At 40.3% G+C, this 19,367-nt stretch overlaps 1 protein-coding gene across 1 annotated transcript; it reads left to right on the forward strand.

Moving 5' to 3' along the window:
* Nucleotides 1-3,088: 3,088 nt before the first annotated feature.
* Nucleotides 3,089-18,450, forward strand: CNOT10 (CCR4-NOT transcription complex subunit 10; the record flags this gene model as incomplete). Its single annotated transcript, XM_010166970.2, has 9 exons — nucleotides 3,089-3,210; nucleotides 3,826-4,002; nucleotides 7,008-7,088; nucleotides 12,048-12,161; nucleotides 13,983-14,113; nucleotides 14,885-14,920; nucleotides 15,025-15,152; nucleotides 16,453-16,528; nucleotides 18,170-18,450. Coding segments are annotated over 9 exons (1,020 nt in total), but the record flags the coding sequence as incomplete, so codon positions are not given.
* Nucleotides 18,451-19,367: the final 917 nt, after the last annotated feature.

Consider the following 19,367-nt stretch of genomic DNA (forward strand, 5'->3'; position numbering starts at 1 on the left):
AACAACTGTGGTAGCTTTTGTTGCTGATGCTTTGAGGAGGAAGGGTTTTTTGAGAAAATTTTTTGACTGAAACATCTTGGTATTTGATGTTTAGGAATTGCATTACATCCTCTGATATGATGACGTTCTATCTTAAGTTTTAGCTGGAGTAATAGGAGAAAAATGCAACTCTCCAGTAGAGATCCTTTGTCTCTAAGGGTAGGTACTAGTGTGTTACAGGTGTGACTGAAAGTATGTTGCTACTAGTTTAGCAGACAGTAAGGTTAGTTTTTTGATATTTTAATTAATATGGTTATGGGATCAAACTGGTGAATAATCTTGTTTAAAAACAAAATGCAGCACTATGTCCTAGAACTTTACTGGAAGATGCAGAGACTCTTGTAGAGGGCTACTAAAAGTACTTAGTTAGAGAAGCTTCCTTCCTGGGATGTTCTCAATTAATTATTTACAGTTTTCTTGATGTACAAGTCATATAAATTCCTTAAACACTACTTGTTTAATTGTCTACTGTAAATCCACTATCCTAATTCAGGTGCGGCTTCATTTTATAGGACTAAGCTGGATGTAGATAACAAGATGTAGCATTACAATCTTTGCATGTGTTCTTCCTTCTTTTCAGCTGGCCAAAACTCGTCGAAATTTTAATTATTTTCTCACTGAACTGCTGCTGGAGGTTGAGAGGGGTAGGACTCTAGTGTGGTGTCATGGTTTTAACCCCGTAGGCAGTTAAACACCATGCAGCTGCTTGCTGCCATAAAAGTGACATAGACTGAGGAAGCTGAGAGCAGCCTTCTTCATCTGAAGCTGTTGTGATCACCGCCACTGGCGAACTGAATCCCTTCCACTGGCAAAGTTTGTGGAAAACTGCTGACAGCAGACATACTGCATGTCTTCTGGGGCATCTTGGTTTCACCCTCTTGATCTATGTCTGTTTAGGATAAGCCCATATATTAAAATTCAAATGAGTAGTGAGGATAGGGATCGTCTGTTCTTTTGAACAGAAAACTGCACCAAAATAGTGTGTCTGTGAAATTAAGAGATACTGTACTTGATTTGATTCCCTAAGAAACTGTAATTCACCCCTCTTGTATGTGTGTGTGATGATGTAATCTATGATTGCATGATCCCATGCAGTTATTTCCGCTATATGCCAGTTTCACTCAGTGCATGGGATGGGTGGGATTAATTGAACAAACGCCTGTGTAGACTCTTGTTTTTTCCTTCCTTCTAAATTCTCTCAGTTTTCCCTCTCTGGGTGGCCTCTGCACCTTTATTTACTGAACACTATCCAAATCCTTCCAGATATAAAATTTGTAACTTTTCCCATGGGAATTTAAATGGTGCTTATTCTTTTGATACCTCCATTTCAGAAAATTTAAGAAAGATATTCACAGTTATGTAAGTTTATGGGAGAAGATTGCTTATATCCCCATTTCACAGGCACAGCATTGAAGCTTCAAGAGTACTGGATCAAAACCACACGGATTTTGATTGTGTATGTCCTAGGTGTTGTCAGATAGTTCTGAGTACTTGGTTTATAAAGCACAGCAAGTGTAGGAAGAACAGCTTCCTTCATACTGATTTTGCAATTTTCTGTCTGTCCTATGGTTACAAGTCGCATATTGATAAAGAAGACACAGCTGATAATCTCTAGTGGAAAGCTGGATATAGGAGACTGAATTGCCATAGGTTTTGTGGCAAAAAACAAAGCTAGGCTTTTGTTTATGAGAACAGTGCTTAGCAGTCTGGAAAAGAGAAATACAGACCCTTATGGGGCACTTCTCTAATTACTGCAGACTAGCCAAAGCAGATGATCATGCCAGGCTCCTGAAGCCTAGCTTTCTTCCTCCCACAGCGCTGTGTTGTGTGCTGTACCAGAGAGCTTGAATTCATGTCACAAAAACAGCTTGCTGTTTCCTAAATTTGTAATCTTGCAAGAAAAAAAAAACCCAAACTTTGGATGGTGTTAATATTAAAGGCCAAAGGGCAGTGTCTTTAAATTGTAAGATATATTTGCAACATGAAAAGTGAAGCCCTAAAATCAATAGTGTGTTTAATTTGACCTTGTAACTCAATTTGCAATAATATTCCTTGATATCTAAATATGGATTCATATTTATGCTCTGAACATCATACAGAAAAGTAATTTCACTGAGGCTAACTTTCACCTACTTTATTATTTCAGTTTATAAGATACAGATGGAAGATTATTTAGTTTCTGCACTTTTAAAATGCATTTTTCTAAATAAATTCTTTGTATCCAAACTAACTGTATGTGGGGTTTTTTTCTGTTTTACAGTAAATATCATTATAATGTCAATATTCTTCACAATAGATTCTGATAAATTTTCTGGAAAGTTATAAATATTTAAGATACAGCTCTAGGATAAATTTTTCTGTAGGACTGCAACTCTTCATCACTAACTTTACTTACCAACAAAGTTGTTAAGATGGTTCATGGTAAAACAAACGAGCACCGGTGAATATGGTGTAGAGAGAATTCTTGGGACTGACAATTGGGGTGCTCTAAGTTCATTTGACTCCCAGAATATCTGTATAATTAAAAATCTGTTAAAGAAGTTAATTTAATGTAACTTTGTGTATGTTGCAGTCCAGCTTCATGCTCCCTGTGGAACTGAGAGCAGATTTTTCAGAGAGGTTTTTTAGTGCTGTGTAAGCAGGGAGAGAAGATGGCAGGCATTGCAGTGTTAATTCTGAATATTGTTCGCCTGATCATATGATTTCTTTTTAGATATCCTAGCGGTTCTTTTAATACTACTTTGGTTCATTGTTCTTTTGCTTTCAAAACAGAGGAGAAACTAGGTCAGTAGGCTATCAGACAAGCTGTCAGAACTAATCTGTGGTTACACTGCATGCAGTAAAATCCCTCTGCAGCACAAAGACAATAGATGGTGCCTGATCCTTCATGGTACTTAAGATTTATAACTGTACCCATATAAACTATTAATTAATACATTTCAGCAGGGTTCAAAGTCTTCTTACAGCTTTCACTTATTTTGCCAAGCTCTCATTCAACAGCCTTGATATTTTAGTCCTCTTTTTGTTTTTTTTTTCCCCCCCCTTTTAGACGTCAGAACAAGAGACTAAAGGTCTTCCCAGCAAAAAGGGAATTGTGCAATCTATAGTGGGTCAAGGCTACCACCGTAAGATAGTCCTAGCATCCCAGTCAATACAGAATGTCCTTTATAAGTAAGTATGTTTTCCATGGGCTCTTTCTTTTGTTATCATAGCTTTGTTAAGGATATGCATCTGTTTATCAGGAGTTTTTAAAACTGTCATGAAATAACTGTGCATTTTGGAATTATAAATGTAGTGAAGAGAGAGACACGGTAAACTACTTCAACATCGCTTGGCTGCCTGCTCTGCGGTGGCCAGCAGAGGGCTTAACTGTGTCCTCAGTATAACTAAGGCCATTAAAGCTTAAAATGAATTCATCTGAAATTTGTATTTCCAGTTAGCTAAATCTGTCCTCTTTTTCTCACTTAAAAATGTATGTTTTCAGTAATCCACTTTAGAAAAGTGCAGGAAGAATCTACTTTCTCTGTCATAAAACTTCAGGAAGTAAAGAAAAACAAGATAACTTCTGGCAATTAGGTAGTCGAATCTGCTTACTGTATTTGGGCATCGTGATGTACTTTCCATATGTAATAATAGCAAGATACATACATCTTCATAATTTAAATGTCTTCTATTAAAACATGATTCAACTTTTTTGGGATAAAGTTTTCTCTGCATTCAGATCTTTCTGGAGCTCTGCTATTTTTAGAATTGTTACTCACTGCCTAACTTGTGTGTCTCTTTAAGTGATGGGCAGTCCTCAGCAATACCTGTAGCCAGTATGGAATTTGCAGCGATTTGTCTAAGAAATGCCTTGCTTCTACTGCCAGAAGATCAGCAGGAGCCAAAGCAGGAAAATGGATCTAAAACCAGTAATCAGCTGGGGGGAAATACAGAAAACAGTGAAAGCAGTGAAGCATGCAGGTAAACAGAATGGCATATAAACCTTTCCTTTTGTCCAGAGGAACTCTGGGCTGACGATCTGGGTCTGCTACCTATCCTGTTTGGCCAGCAGAAAAAAATTAACATATTTGTAAATTCTCTTAGCAGTGTTGGGATATCCAAAGAAATTGTTTAGCTGCTCATTGTTTTACTTGCTAGTGTGCTAATTTAAGAATAAAATACGGAGTTGTTTCCTAACAACTTTAATAAATGAGACAGTGAAATTCGTTTTTGCACTAGCCATCTGATTTTCTGTGCTGCAAACGTTATGTTTTCCCACACCCTCCTGCAGTGCATATTGGTATTTCACTAATTGTAAGTGAAGTTTCACATGTTACAGTGGTTTTGTGTGTCTGTGCACGTGCGCCATATACTTAATTCAATATATGAATGTCTAGCAGCTCAGCTGTAAATGTTTCCTTGTGATCAGATTTGACATTCTTCAGCCCTAGTACGCTTTGTTGTGTTTGTTTTAGACTAGAAATAGGAAACTAGATTTAGAAGATAAGTAGGAAAGCAGCATGGAGCTATTGCTTAATAAATTGCATTTTATAAAAAAGAGTTTAAGGAAAATATCTTTTTTTCCCCTCAAAGCTTTAGAAGAAGTAACTTGTAGACAATGTTCCATAGCAGGAAGGTGTTTTAATTTTTTGTGTTGATCCTGATGCATTCCGAACTTCCTTTTGAAGAGTAACTTCAGCCATAGCCTGCAATTTCATTAATGATCATTTTGAGAAGGGAAGAGTTACAATAACTGATCTGGAAAAAGTGGCTATGTTAGAACTTGAAATACTTAGAGAGTAATTAAAAAAACACGAAGGTTTTGTACAGATAAATTTTAAGAAGATCCACTTGTCACATGGCAGGATTTACTGCACATATGCTGTGCTGTGTAGGCACAAGGCGCCTCCCCATATATTCTGAGGTTGCCTGGGGCTAGACTAGGGCTGGGAGTCAGTGGCTGCAACTGCTACAACAATATTTGGGGGCCATTCTCTGTAACCCTTTTTTCCCCCCAGTGACAATCTTTCCTGTCAAGTGACCAAATGGTTTGTAAATGTTGAGGGGGAGGGAGGTGTGCCTTTTTTGCTTACCGAGGTTGGAGGTTGTGAACTAACTTCCCCTGGTGAGTTGTATGCAGCCCATTGAGGTGAAGCTACTGTGGTTTAAATGAGGCTTAAATTTTAAGGTTATGGGGCCCACTGAGTGTCAGTGATGAAAATAAAATGTCTCTCACTTATTCAGGTGAGACCTCCTTTTTGTTTTGTTTTTTGTGGGTTTTGTTGTTGTTGTTTGTTTTGTAGGGGTGAGGAAAAGGAAACATCCTCTGTATAGGAAGATCCATTAATACCTTCTGCTTTCAAAATCAGGTGCTTCTTCAGCTTAAAAGAAATTTTAAAAAGACTCCCTTATATCTCCCAGTGGTCCTTGCCAATTTCAAAATATCCAGCAACAAAGCAGGCTGTTCTTGAATTTGTGTGTCACATTCTGAAAGGTTCTCCAAGGATTTGTTCTTTCTGACAAGGGACCCTCTGCAAGAGAACAGTAAAAGATATAAGATTTTGAAGAAAACCACAATAATTGAAGAAGGTGGCCAGTGGGTCGAGGGAGGTGATTCTCCCCCTGTATTCCGCTCTTGTAAGGCCCCACCTGAAGTACTGTGTCCAGTTCTGGAGCCCCCAACACAAGAAAGACATGGACCAGTTAGACCAAGTCCAGAGGAGGCCATGAGGATGATCCGAGGGCTGGAGCACCTCTCCTGTGAGGACAGGCTGAGAGAATTGAGGCTGTTCAGCCTGGAAAAGAGAAGGCTCCAGGGAGATCTTCCAGAGGCTTCCAGTACCTGAAGGGGCTACAAGAAAGCTGGGGAGGGACGTTTTACAAGGGCAGGTAGTGACAGAACAAGGGGAAATGGCTTTAAACTGGCAGAGGGCAGGTTTAGCTTAGATATTAGGAAGAAATTCTTCACTGTGAGGGTGGTCAGACACTGGCACAAGTTGCCCAAGAAAGTTGTAGTTGCCCCTTCCCTGGAAGTGTTCAAGGCCAGGTTGGATGAGGCTTTGAGCAACCTGGTCTAGTGGAAGGTGTCCCTGCTGATGGCAGGGGGGGGGGAACTAGGGGATCTTTAAGGCCTCTTCCAACCCAAACCATTCTATGATTCTGTGGTTTTGAAGCAAATCCCACCAACTGAGCAGGCTGACTCTGAGACAGATTCTTCTGTTATCCACAAGAACACAGTGAATCAGTGGCTAAGGGTATTTTTTAATCTAATTTTTGGCACGAAGTATATACACTACAGTGATATTGAGTACAGGTTTCCTTGGAGTCTGTTGCTATCTGTTTTGAAGGTCTTAAGTTAAGAGTTATTTTACCTGTTTGTAATATAGAGATATGAAACTACATCAATGAAAAAGTTATTGTTAGGTGTTAGGTTTCAATTCTCTTTTTTTTTGATCTGTTGTTTCTAAACCTTAATGTCTCTCTCTGCCAAGGTGCATCTATCAACCTTCTCTTCAATTCTTATTGCAGAAGGAGGTTGTCTTTCAGCTTATTGGAGAACACAATTTCATACTAATTTAATTAGTTTTTAAGAAGTCTATGGAGAGAACTAGTTTACTGCTTTTTTTTTAGAGGCTAAGAGAGGCTACAAATGCAGTGAGTTCCAGTTTATCTCTCCAGTTTAAAGTTCTTGTCCTACACCAGACTTCAAAAATAGCTCAAGGCTGTGGAGAATGGCATGGGTTGTTTGGTCTGTCAGTCAGATCCTTCTCAGTAAATGTCCTTCTTCTTCCTTCTGAAATAGAACAGTTAGGATAAGAGCATGTGCCTCAATTTTTGCATAACTTCATTTCCCTGGTTTTCAGGCGATAGAATTTTTGCTGTCATTTTAAATGGAGTGAATAAATATCAATGCTTATTACACTGAGAATTTTTTAATTAATTATTTATAGTCACTCCCTATAATTAATACACTGTTTTTATTCTAGCAATAAAAGTCATGAAGGAGATAAATTCATTGCAGCTCCACCTTCTTCGCCTTTGAAGAAACAGGAATTAGAAAATTTAAGGCAAGTAAATAATATAAAATATTCACCACTAAATGAGCCCCCTTTTAAACCATGCTGTGATTCTGGAGTCATTGGTAGGTTTTGGGTTTTTTTTAGGCACTTGCAATAGTGAATTGTAGCTTTTAATCTAAGGATGACTTTTTTCCAAATGCATGTGCTTCCTTTCTTCTGGGCTTTGAGTGTGAACAAATAGAAACCATCCAGAATTTTAATTCAGAAGGTAGATCAGTCTGTTTGATCCCACTATTCGCTATTATAGGCTTGGCATTATATATTGGGCAAAACTAAAACCAACCAACCCAACAACCCCAAAACAAGTCCCATAAACAACAGAGCTAAAAACATGACAGTGGCTGTTGCGATTGGTGGAAGGGGTAGAAATTACTGTATGGTACTTTTTCCTTTTAAGGCCCTGATAAGGCTAGTTTGGAACTCAACCCCTGTAACAGATGCTGAATGAAAGTGGTAGCTGCTTTCCAATGAGAATGGTGCTTCTTTCAGCAGGAGCAAATCCATAGTTTGCACAAAATAGAAAGAAAGATTGCCTCTGTCCAGGCATTTGACTTCCTCACCATGGAAGAACACACAGGAGTTTTTCGTGTTCTCTAAGATCCTTAAACTACTTGTTGAGCAGTCTGAGTGCTCTCCAAACATAATAACTCCCATGTGTCTAAATAAGTGTCGTGTTATCTGGAACCTCTTTACTTTTCCCCGACAAGATTGTCATTTGCTGGCAGCGTTAATTATTTCAGGTGGCTGCCAGCACATTGAAAATCTCTCTTGCTATAAAGCTTGCACCTGTTTAGAAAAAAAGAAATCTGTTTTAAGTTTCCATTATGGACAAAACATACAGTAATTTCCCACTTAAACTCTTGGGTAAACACTCTGTTCCAGCCTAACTCCAGGTAACCTGTGTTTTATAATGCCCAGCTTAACCTTTACTTTGCTCCACGATGTGTAGCAAATCTCCTTGCATTCGTTTAAAAGCGATGTAGCAGATATCTGTGAGGAGACATTACCAAGACATTGATTATTTGTTCTGAAGCGGTACAAGAGTATGGTACTTGAAATAGAAAGCACTCGATTAAAACCAGTGATGTGGATTGGTTGTGGGGTTTTGTTGGTTTTGCTGTTGTTTTTTTTCCTCCTGACTCTTGAAAATGTGGTTGCCACATGTCAAAATTACATGGTGCCACATTGTGACTTTTTTTTTTTTTAATACCTAGTCTTTTATTTTGAAATCAGCTGTTGTTACCTACTGATGAAAGTGGACAACACATCAGGAAAAACTTATCAGTTTAGCAAGAACTGTACTGCTTCTGGTAAAGAACATCAAATAAGGAAAGGAAAAGCATTGATTTCTTTCTTTTGCAATACTTGCTTTGGTGGTTAAATCCAGAGGACTGGACATCCCTAGAGCCCTAGAGAGTGATTCTGCTAAAACTATTTCTAGATTTCTGCAGATAGCCATGAAAACCAAAACATGTTACACTCAAATGTTAGTATATTCCTGTAGTCTTGCTAACTATGTGAGAAAATTAAAACTCTTGTCTAGTCAGGGAAAACTAAGCAAAAATACTGCATGTTGGCAAGAATTTTCCTGAGGAATAGGTGTCTATTCAGTTCAGTTTTTCCCTGTTAAGTTACTGGGTTGAAAAACCTCTGTTGCTTCTAGTACTGAAGTGGGGAACTTACTTAAATGCGCTTTTTTTGCATCAATTTGTACAGTTGCACGTCCTAATAAGAGTTTAAAATCACCGACTGACCTTGCCCCTAAGTAGTTCTTAAAAATACCATCTAGAAAAGGCTTCTGTGTCCTGTGTATTTTTTGGTACTTGTGCAGAAATTAGTTGAACAGACTATCCTCATCATCAGTAATTCACCTGCAAGGTCTTAAACGCAACAAGCAGAAGTCTGAGGATGCCAAACATTGATAAGAATTTATGCATAGGAAGTGGAAATTCCAGATTCTTCTTTTGAGTTTCTTCTAAACAATTCTGCTCCATGCTTCAGAGTAAAGAAGTTCTAGTAGATCACAGTGCTACCTTTGGAAAATTTTGTGGAATTTATTGTAAATAGTTGAGATAGATAGATAGCATCAGATAGATAGCCCTTGTTGTAGCCTTTTTCTCCCTAGACTGAACAACTTGGTGTGAAAATGTTAATTTTCCCCTTCAAAGCAGCTAGAGATAAAGGAATAGTTTGATCAGCTGCTTTGTCCTGAATAGACCTGAACTGCAAGCCCTTGCTTGAAGGCATGTGATCCAATTTTTCCATTTTTTCTTTCTTTTAACTCCTGTGTTGACCCTCTCCAGTCCATCATTATGTTTATTTTATTTACTTACATATTTTTGAAGTGTGCCTATCCTACTATTTCCAGGAGCATCACTGATATTGCTAATAATTTCACAGGTAATAAATACTGTAAGGACCACCATTGCCCACCAGTACACCTTGTCTCTTCTCCACACCTACCTAGTATTGCCTCATTTGTGCACTTAAAAATTGAAGTCATCTGTTTGGCCCTGTCATGAATACTGCAAGCTTACAATAATTACACCTGTAACTGTTTTCACTTTCTTCTTCCCCACTGTCAACCACTGCCTGGTTCTCCCCCATCTCCCCTTCACTGGTGCTGAATTTCCCTACTGAGTAAGCACAGTCTGCATTCTGTATTTCTTCAAATTTTGGATTGCTTTGTCTGTGTTGAAACGTAAAAAGTAGATAGCTCATATCCACTCTTGTGATTAGTTAGCTATTTGAAGTCATTTCAGATTAGAGATGTTCTCTAAATGGTTTAGAAGTGTGATTTTTGGTGCCTTGATGATAGTAAGTTTTGAACAACTGGATTTGCTCTGGCTCACCCTTTGCCTGAGAAATAAGCCAAGTCAGATGTGGAGCTTGGGTTCTGTGAACTTGCAGTCAGTGTGGGCTGACAAATCTTGTTGCCTAGACCTACACAAGAGGCTATTTGACATAATCTGGCAGTTTAAAAAAACATTTTTCTTTTTCCTAGTGCAAAGGCAGTTTTATTCAGGGCATGCAGAGGCTCAGTGATGCTGGAAGTCTGCCGTGCTCAAAGGCGACCTGTGGAGTTTTGTCAGAATCCTGACCGGGGTGAAAAACTAGTTTGTCTTTTCCCTTGTGGTGCAATTCTTCTGCTCCGGTTAGCTGTCAGCTCTCCTGAGCGTTTGGTTCAGCCAGCTCAACAATGGATCCAAGTGTGCAAGAGCAGTACCACGGGGAAGAAAACCTGGATGTTTTCCTCCTCTTTAGTTGGTTGTTGCTGAAGAATCTTGCCAGCTCGTACTTGACTTAACAGTGATGAGTCCTTAGGGCAGAGGCGTAGGTTTTGGTTTTGCTGGACTTGCCTATTGTGTGCATCTTGTGTTTGAATTCTTTCCCTTTCAGAAATAAAAATAGCCTTTAAAAAAGTTGTGGAAAATAGAGGACAGATATTGATGTAAAGGACATTAGCAACAAACTCTGCAGGCCTTGGCTTGTGTCTAAGGGTATTTAGCTGGTGACACTTAGCATCTCTAAGTGAGATTTAAAAGCTGGTGATTTAAAAGCTGTGCTTCCTTGAGACAGAGACAAAAAGAGGATAGTTAAAAGAAAGCTGTTATTATAGAGACTTTCTTCCCCATTCCCTCCCCCTCCCCAGTCACAACCTTTCAGAAATATTTTATGTTTAGGACTTGAGCTGGGTAAGCTTTCCTCTCCCTCTCTCAGGCTTTTGTACGTGTTCAGATTTGATGTGACATCTGGGCACGGTGGAGAGGAAGTGGGGGGTAGGGAGAAACACTGGAGAAGTTGCTTATCCTGCTTGTGCATAATTAAGGAGCATGCCTCCTGGGAAAGGGGAATAAAGGCACCCCAGGTCCTGCCACGAATTACATGACTTACTGCTGGACCAAAAGTGGGCTTGACAGTTGCCAGAAGGTTGGCGCGGTAACAGCCCACCTACCGGCGCGAGAGTCGAAGGCTCTTCTCCCGTCGCTCCCAACGTGGGACCCCCCTAAGGGGATCTGCTCTTCCTGCCTGGAGAAGGACAGAGGTTTTGCCTGCAGCAAGATGTCACAGCCATGGCAAGCAGAGCCTTGTGCCCTGAGGACACGGCAGCCTGCGCTGAATGATGTCTTACCAAGTGGAAAATATCCCCAAGTGCTGTGTTTGGGGAGGGGGGAATTATTGTGAAGTGTGAAGCTTGGCCTAATAATGGCATCCTGATGTGGAGTTGTTGTTTGAAGATGAAAAATGGGAGTAGTTTGGATTTCATTGCAGGAACTGTCCAATTTTTGTGGTTTTGGAAAGATAAAAAAGCTAGTGACAGCAACAAAATGCCACGTATCAATCAGAGTCCTGGCAGTGGATTACAGCTCTCAGCTGAACACAGAACTGGAAATAATGTCAAATCCTCCAGTGTTTATTGTCTCCCTGTGTGCAAATGTACAATACAAGAGTGAAGTGTGTTACAACTGAACTGACTGCTAGATGGTATGTTACAGAAATCCAGCAATCTGCTGCCCTTTGCTGCAGCAAGAGGGGAGGGCAGGGAGCACGAATGAGAGTCCAAGACAAAACAAATAAAAAGAGGGTGAGAAAGAGGGACGGTCCATAACAAAAACGATAGGTGTGATGAGGTCCATCTTTGTTAATCTGTTATTTATGGTCAAAATTTCAAAATCTTAGTGGTGACCACCACACAGTGGTGGTCCTTAGTTTATACCGGTAGAACACAATGTATATATCTCCTAATTCAGAGAATGTGATTGAGGCCATAGATAACAAAACACTAGCTCCTTTACTTCATAGTTTGATGCAAAGACATTATTGAAAATTTATGATTTATTTCTTCAGCACTTAACAAGAAATACATCTTACAGCTGCATTTGGAATCAAAGAATTCTCCATTTAACATATTGGCTTTCCCCCCCTCCCTTTTTTCTCCCCCTCCAGGTGCTCAATACTTGCGTGTAGTGCTTACGTGGCTCTGGCTTTGGGTGATAACCTTATGGCATTGAATCACGCAGATAAACTTCTTCAGCAACCAAAGCTGTCAGGGTCTCTTAAGTAAGTCTGATACGGCCATTTCTTCTCTCTCAGCTCTGCTTTTTACTGGAGAGTTCTGAGTTAAGCTTCCAATGTCTGTAGCTGCTTGCCTATTCTGTGTCTGATGCAAAGAATTCCTTGGCCCACTCCTGCTCTTGCTGAAGCACTGACTGAATGTTCATTAACACGCAGAAATGCGGGTCCCTTCCTTTGTGTGTGAATTCCATGTAATTTGGAATCTATCACCACGTTTGTTGTCGTTTACAACTGTCCAGCCATGGGTCCTGTGCAGCAGCAGGGCTGTCAGGTCTCTGTCCTGATTCACTGTGGGGCTGCATGTGCTCATGTTGGCACAGCACAGGGGGCCGGAGTGAGCAGCTGGGGGTGGATGGACAACATCAGCCTAAGCCAGCACGCTGCTGAAAGCTCACTTATGACACTACAGCCTAAGGGGGTAAGGCTTGCTCAGTCAGCCAGGTACCACACCTCGGATGTGCAGGACTGTCACTTCACCTGCTGCTGTTGCTTTTACAGGTTCTATTGTTCCGTTTCTCTTTTTCAGTTCTCATTTGGTACTGTATTTTTTGGAAAGATAGTAAAATCATTCTGTTTCTACCCATCAGTTCTCATCCATCTCTGCAAATTCCAAAAGGCAGCTTTAGCCCCATCCTTCTGACCTTGTTTGTGCATTCAATTCCAGTGTCACACATGGGATAAAATATAGGAGAGGTTTTCATGGTAGTAATGATTTTTTTCAAAACTGGTAATGTACTTGTAGAAAGCAAGCTAACTCGCCCTTATTTTTATATGCTGACAGCATACTCTAAAATGATTAATGCCCACTAAACTCTGGCTCCCATGCTTCAGACTACTGCAGAAACACATCTTTTTGCACAGTCATTGTATAAGCAAGATATTAGAGGAGTTTGCAAGGTTCCACATAATTTTGTGAAGGCAGTTGACAGTTTTTTGCAAAGGCAAAGAGCCATGTATCTTGGTCCCAGGAAACTAGGCTTTTGTGCAGACTGGGAATATTGAACTGTTCCTGTTTTCACAGGTGAAATAACTGCATGTAGAAAGGTATGTTTGCTGTATCAGATCTAAGTTGCAGAAGTTCATTTGGATGATTGACTGATGCTTTACCTGATGTTTTGTAATTCATTCCATCCAACCAGACAGTCAGTCTGAAGTGTACTGTGTACAGCTCTATACAGCTGCAGAAAACAAGAGTGAATTTTTTTGCTCAACTTTTGTTACAGATAAAATATTTGCAAACTAACTACACTCCTGATCAACAATATTCCTTCTGTTCCAGAGTTGAAAAAGGAAAGCGCTGGTTAGCTGAGCTGAACTACAAGTGCCAAACATAAGACTTGCTTATTCTTTTGCAAAACCCGCAGTTGGAAAGGTGTTTGTGCCCAGTAGACAGGCTTGTGTAGTTGCTGTCCTTAGAAATGCAGCTACCTTAGAGAATTAGTTTGATTTTTATTGACTGTAAAGTCAGTTAACACCTCAAATGATATATGTATCCATATCCTGGGTTGTTTCTGTAAGGATTCCTTTTCTAATTCTCTGGGATAAAGCCATACCAAGGTACTGTCTTTCTAGAATGGCAATTCCTGTGTGTGAGAGAATTGTCATTGCTCAGGTGCAGATTTTTTCATGACATTAGTGCCTAAAAGCAGTAAATGGCAGAATTGGATATTCTGATAATACTTCCTAAGCAAGCTAACTTCCATGCAAGTGTTTCAAGTAATAGTTTTCATGTGCTCAGTTTGTCTTACCTAACAGATTGTGCAGGTTGTTTCACTGACATTTGTACCTCACCCTTTGCTATTGTAGGTTTCTTGGGCATTTGTATGCAGCAGAAGCTCTCATCTCTCTAGACAGAATATCTGATGCCATCACTCACTTGAACCCTGAGAATGTCACTGATGTTTCCCTCGGGATTTCTTCAAATGAGCAGGATCAAGGTTAATGAATCCACGCTTCATTAGCACTGGTTATGCTTTCAGCTGCCTTCCTGCTATAACTTTCTATATATAAATATAACGATTAAGACATCTTGTTTTAAGACCATAGGTTGTTTGGGGTTTTTTTATTTGTGTTTTTAGTTTTGTTTTCCTGGCTTTAGTCCCTACTTTGTGTTTGGTTTGTCTTTTGCATGTTTGTCATTTCTTTAAAGTAGCTGATTCTGTAACATAAATAGAACTGTATATTGTATTGTTTTGGCTTGTTCAAAGGTGACTTTTGAAAGCTGCTTTTGTTAAATGTGCCATTACAGTTAAGTTTGGGCTTCATGCCTTCTCTTCCAGCTTCTCAGTACCTAAATTAGGCTTTGGAGTACCAGTGCAGTCTACTTACTGCATTTAGTGAGAGATAGGAGTGGAGGGAAGCTAGTTAACCTGTATCTTCATCTTCTTGCAGTGCTTCCAGTTGGGAGCGTGTATTCCGTAACAGAAAAACACCTCAGAGCCCATCTGTATAGTCAAGTGCAGCAGCTCAGCTTTCAGTGACAGTCTGCAGTTCAAACTTCACTGTACTCATCTGCAAATCTAAAAGCACAACATTAAAAATAGGAAGTCTTAAGTGGTGTTAAACTCTTGAGCAAACAGATGTGTTTTCCCTCTTTGATGTCAGACCATGAAGAAAGAAGCAAATTTGTATCTTTGTATTATTTTCATAATAAGCTTTAAAAAAAGCTCACAGAATATGATGGGTTTTGTGGATTTTTTTCTTTGCAGGGTCTGACAAAGGAGAGAATGAGGCGATGGAATCTTGTAAGTACTAGCCACTGTATTCAGCAGGGTACAGGAACTTACTTGCCTAGTTCAGAATAAAAGTATAAGGAAAATTTTATTTTTTATTTTTTTTTTAATTGCAGCTGGCAAGCAGACCCCCCAGTGTTACCCCAGTTCGGTCACATCTGCGCGAACAATGATGTTGTTTAACCTTGGAAGTGCTTACTGTTTGAGGAGTGAATACGACAAAGCTCGAAAGTGTCTCCATCAGGTATGGAAAACAAATCTCAAAGACAGCTTTAGGGCCAAATGTACTTCCTTCAAAGTGCCCTTTATATCACAGCAAATCCTGGTGATTTCATAGCCCAAGATTCATTTGCAGACTTTGCTGACATGGTGGCTCTCTTCTGTCTTTAGGAACCAATCTATACTAGTAACATAAGACATTTGGAATCCTTTATTTTACTTGTGTAAATCGTTCAGTACCACTATGGGAAGCATATATTTTTCCAGATTACAGTGGAATATGACTAGGAAGCCTTTTCACTTTTTCTAAATTGTGGTGGGTGCTTTGTTTTGGGTTTTTGGGGGTTTTTTTAGTGATCCAATACTAATTGCTGTATTTCAGAGGAGAAAGTTCTTGGGGCCCTTGAATTTACTTCTCTCTAATCTGTTAATAACTCACTATCTAAACTATTAACTTAAGGGCTGTGAGAACAAACTGCAGTTCTGCTGAAGGTTATGTTCCTTTCCTGCCTCTTGTCCCAAGAATTCTCTTTTGAAACTCTGTCTTTACTTAGCCTGTGTCATTTGGTCTTTCTTACTGGTTGGGACCCATCTCTTTCAGTGATGATGTTTGTCTCTTTTTGCAGCCGTTCCTGTCTGTCAGGAAGACTACTCAAGTGCATTGTTGAGCTGCAAACTGAAACAAAAATTTTCCAGATTACTTTGTAGTAGTTGTGTAGGTGAACAGGTTCAAATTCTGTCATGTTTTCAACTGCTTAAGGCAGTTGTTTTGCTCTTTTTTCCTCCCAAGTCTTTTTAGGATTGGGCAGATGTCTGTGCTTGGCTCTGTAGCTCATGTGTAAACCCCAAATGAGTGTAAGGCCAACTGTGGGTGTAAAGTATAGTAGGTCTCTGCATCTACAATAAATTCATCTACTTCATAGCTGAAAAAGATTTCTATATGGAAAGCTAATGAATGGTCCTTGTTAACTGTGTTAACTGTGTGTTTTGAACTTTGGAGCAGTGGAGGTTACCTTCTTCAAGTGTAATCTCACCAGGAAACCACAGTAGATTGGCCTAAGAATTACAGACCCATATTAACATAAGTGTACAGCAGATAGTGCTGCTAATTAGTGTGAAACAATCTTGCAAGGCAGGTAATCTTTCAGTCTCTCCTCACCTGCATAAACCTGACCAGTGTATTTATTTGTTTGAAAAATCTTATCTTAGTTTATGAATTGTTATTTGGTTTTGTTAGCTACGATGGTGGTAACAGTCTTGTCACTTTCTTTGAGCTGGATGTTTCTCTTAAGCACTTTTTCTCCCCACTCCCCTTTTTCAATAAGGCTGCTTCGCTGATCCACCCCAAAGAGATCCCTCCAGAGGCTATTTTGCTGGCTGTATATCTGGAATTACAGAATGGTAAGGAATGGTTGGTTTTGTTTTGTTTTTTCCCCAACATTAAATACCCTCATTTAACATGCAAGCTGCAATGTTGAACGTAACTTGGTATTTTTAACATTTTAGATTTTTTCCTTGGAGTTTACAGCTAACCCTTATAGGCAGGATGTTAGAACAAATTCTTAAGTTTTGAAATGTTTTTAAATGTTTTCAAAAGTTTTGAAATGCCAATCTAGATTTGGGATACAAGGGGAGGAGGGCAATAGTCATCATTCCTACTCTTCAGCGAGCTGTGCCAGTATTTGGAATGACACTCTTTAGGCCCTGTCTCCATTTTACACTTTTATGGATCCATGTATCCACACCTTCGTTTCCATTGCTTATTGCCATCCTGTTCTTACACGCCTCTGACTTCCTAAACGTTCATCTTCAGAGCTGAAATCTGCTGTGCTTTGTCCAGAAATCAGTGGTCTTGGATGGACTCAGTAAAACCCTTGATGAGGTTTATGCTAAAAAGAGCTTGAAAGGCTTTTTGTTAAGACAACTGCAGTCCAGGTTTCCCAGAGCAGCCATGTCAAGGCCTACGTAGCAAGTTCTTTAACAAAGCTTCTAATATTGATCAGAACATTGATAACTCTGTCTTCTAAAATCCTCCCTTGAAGGTTCTCTGTGCTTGCGTGCGAAACAGCCTCTATGTAATGGGGAAGCTGGAAGGATGATTGCGCTTGAGTTCTGCAGCACGAGCAGACTGGTGCAGCTGCACCACTGACGCTGCAGCCCCGGGCCCCTTGGGGCTGAATATCCAGTGTTGTGAAACGTTCGGGGTGCTCCTTCCCCTTCACCTGTCTGGCTCTGCAGGCAGGCAGAGCACCTGAGCGTTTGTAGTCAGAGTTGAGATGTCTACAAAGCTTTTCTTGTAAAGATGTTTAAGTTGAGATTTTTTTTTGAAACCTTTCTTTCTGCAACAAAGTACAGAGCAGAAAAGAGGAGCAAGTGGGATTGACAGCTCCCTCTCTTCTGAGTATATAACTAAATGCAGCTAAGACCATTTTTTGTTCAACAAATGGCAACAAAATGGTGCATCACTTCTGAAACTAAAACTTTGGTGAAAGAAAAGTATTTGATAAGAGGGAGAAAAGTTCCTCTTATCAAAGAGGTTTTCTTAGCAGTTTTCTCCTAGAATTTTATAGGTTTGATTTTTAACAAAGAATAATTTCTCCATTTATATTGGTATTTATGTGATGGGCCAAGCATACAGTTGAAAATCATATTTCTTGTTTTAAAAACATGTTTTATTATACAGCCTTGACATTTGCATAACTCTGTAATGTCACATCGTGAGGGCATTTTGTGTGAGAGCTGGTGTCTTGCTCTGTGGATGGCAGAGAGAGGAGGTGCCCTTCACGTGCTCTGGCATCTTCAAGCCAGAAGGTTAATGCTTAAGGTCTTCAGCTAAGAACAGGTAGCATGGAGCAGTAATACTGTTGTTTCAGATTTACTTTTGTCTAGTACTTTCCATGTCCATGTCAGCATTTCACTGAAGCAGAAGACTGCTCGTGTACGTGGCCCAGGGCTGCCTTGTCAGTCCTGATCCTAAGAACAGTGATTTGTAAGTCATACAAAGGTACTTCTTTTTTATTGTAATCAAAAGTTGTCTTGTAGGTAACACACAGCTGGCACTGCAGATCATCAAGAGAAACCAGCTTCTCCCTTCTGTGAAGACGCTCTCTGACATGCGGAAGAAGCCTGTGTTTCAGCCAGTCCACTCGCTCCAGCCCATTCAGATGCCAGCTTTCACCACTGTTCAGAGGAAGTGAGGGCGTTACCTGCTGCTGCCCTGCCCACCAGGGCTGGGGATTTTGTATATTTTTTTTAACCTAGGACAGACACCTGCATTGCTGGAGTGTGTTCATTTATGTAAATTTTTAATAAAACATATAAACAAAGAGGCGTGCTTGCAAGTGTTTGTAAAGGTTACTTCATAAAGGAAGAGAGGTTGGTATCTGTTGTGAATGTGAGCGACATTTACTTACCAAAAAGGTGTGGTTAACCACGTGTGTAATTCTGCTCTTCTTGAAAAGAACAGAAGCGAGGGAAGTGACTGGAAGGAGAACACCAAAGTCCTGCTAAAAAAAAGAGCAGTTGAGCTGTTTGTTGTGTTGTTGTGTTTTTGACATGTTGGAGCTATGGTTTTGTATTCCTCCAAGCAGCTGGAAGTTTGGTTCATGCTGTAGCTGAAGGTGTCCCTTCAGGCACGGTGGTGGGGTGGGTAGGTATGCGCCCAAGTTTCCTAGGGTTACCTTAAGATTATTTTAAGTGCAAACAGCACACCACCCCCTAAAAGGGCAAGGGGCTGGTGCCCAGTGTTAACTAAGTAAGTGTCTTTCAAGTAATCTTTCTCTCCTTAAAGCTAGCAGCTGTGGCACTGGCCTGAAAGCCTGAGCAGGTCCCAGGGTCAAAGAGGCTGTGGTGTCAGGACACTCTCAGGCCCTTCTCAACATCACAGGGCAGGGCACTGCCAGGCAGTAGTGACTTAATTGTCATTAGTTTGTACCCAGCGCCCTTGCGAAAAACCCATCTGTGCCCCTTTCTAGTTCATGTGGTCAAGAGTCTGAGGGTGAGGGAGCTGGGGCAAAGTCTCAGGAGCAGGGTGGGTCTGTTGTCACATGCTGCAGCGCTGGGTGTGACTGCACAGGCTGGGAAGTGGCACCTTCTCCTGCAGTGCTGCTCTGCCTTCACCTAGAGGGGCTCTGCCTGCTTCTCCTGCCTCTTGGGCTCAACAGGGGCTAAGAGCCAAAAAGCATTTGCTAAAACAGGAAAGGGGGGCAGCAAGGGCAGCATCTGGTACAGCTGCTCAGGC

Source organism: Antrostomus carolinensis, unplaced genomic scaffold (genome assembly GCF_000700745.2).
Source record: "Antrostomus carolinensis isolate BGI_N321 unplaced genomic scaffold, ASM70074v2 scaffold34724, whole genome shotgun sequence".
Taxonomy (NCBI): Eukaryota; Metazoa; Chordata; class Aves; order Caprimulgiformes; family Caprimulgidae; genus Antrostomus; species Antrostomus carolinensis.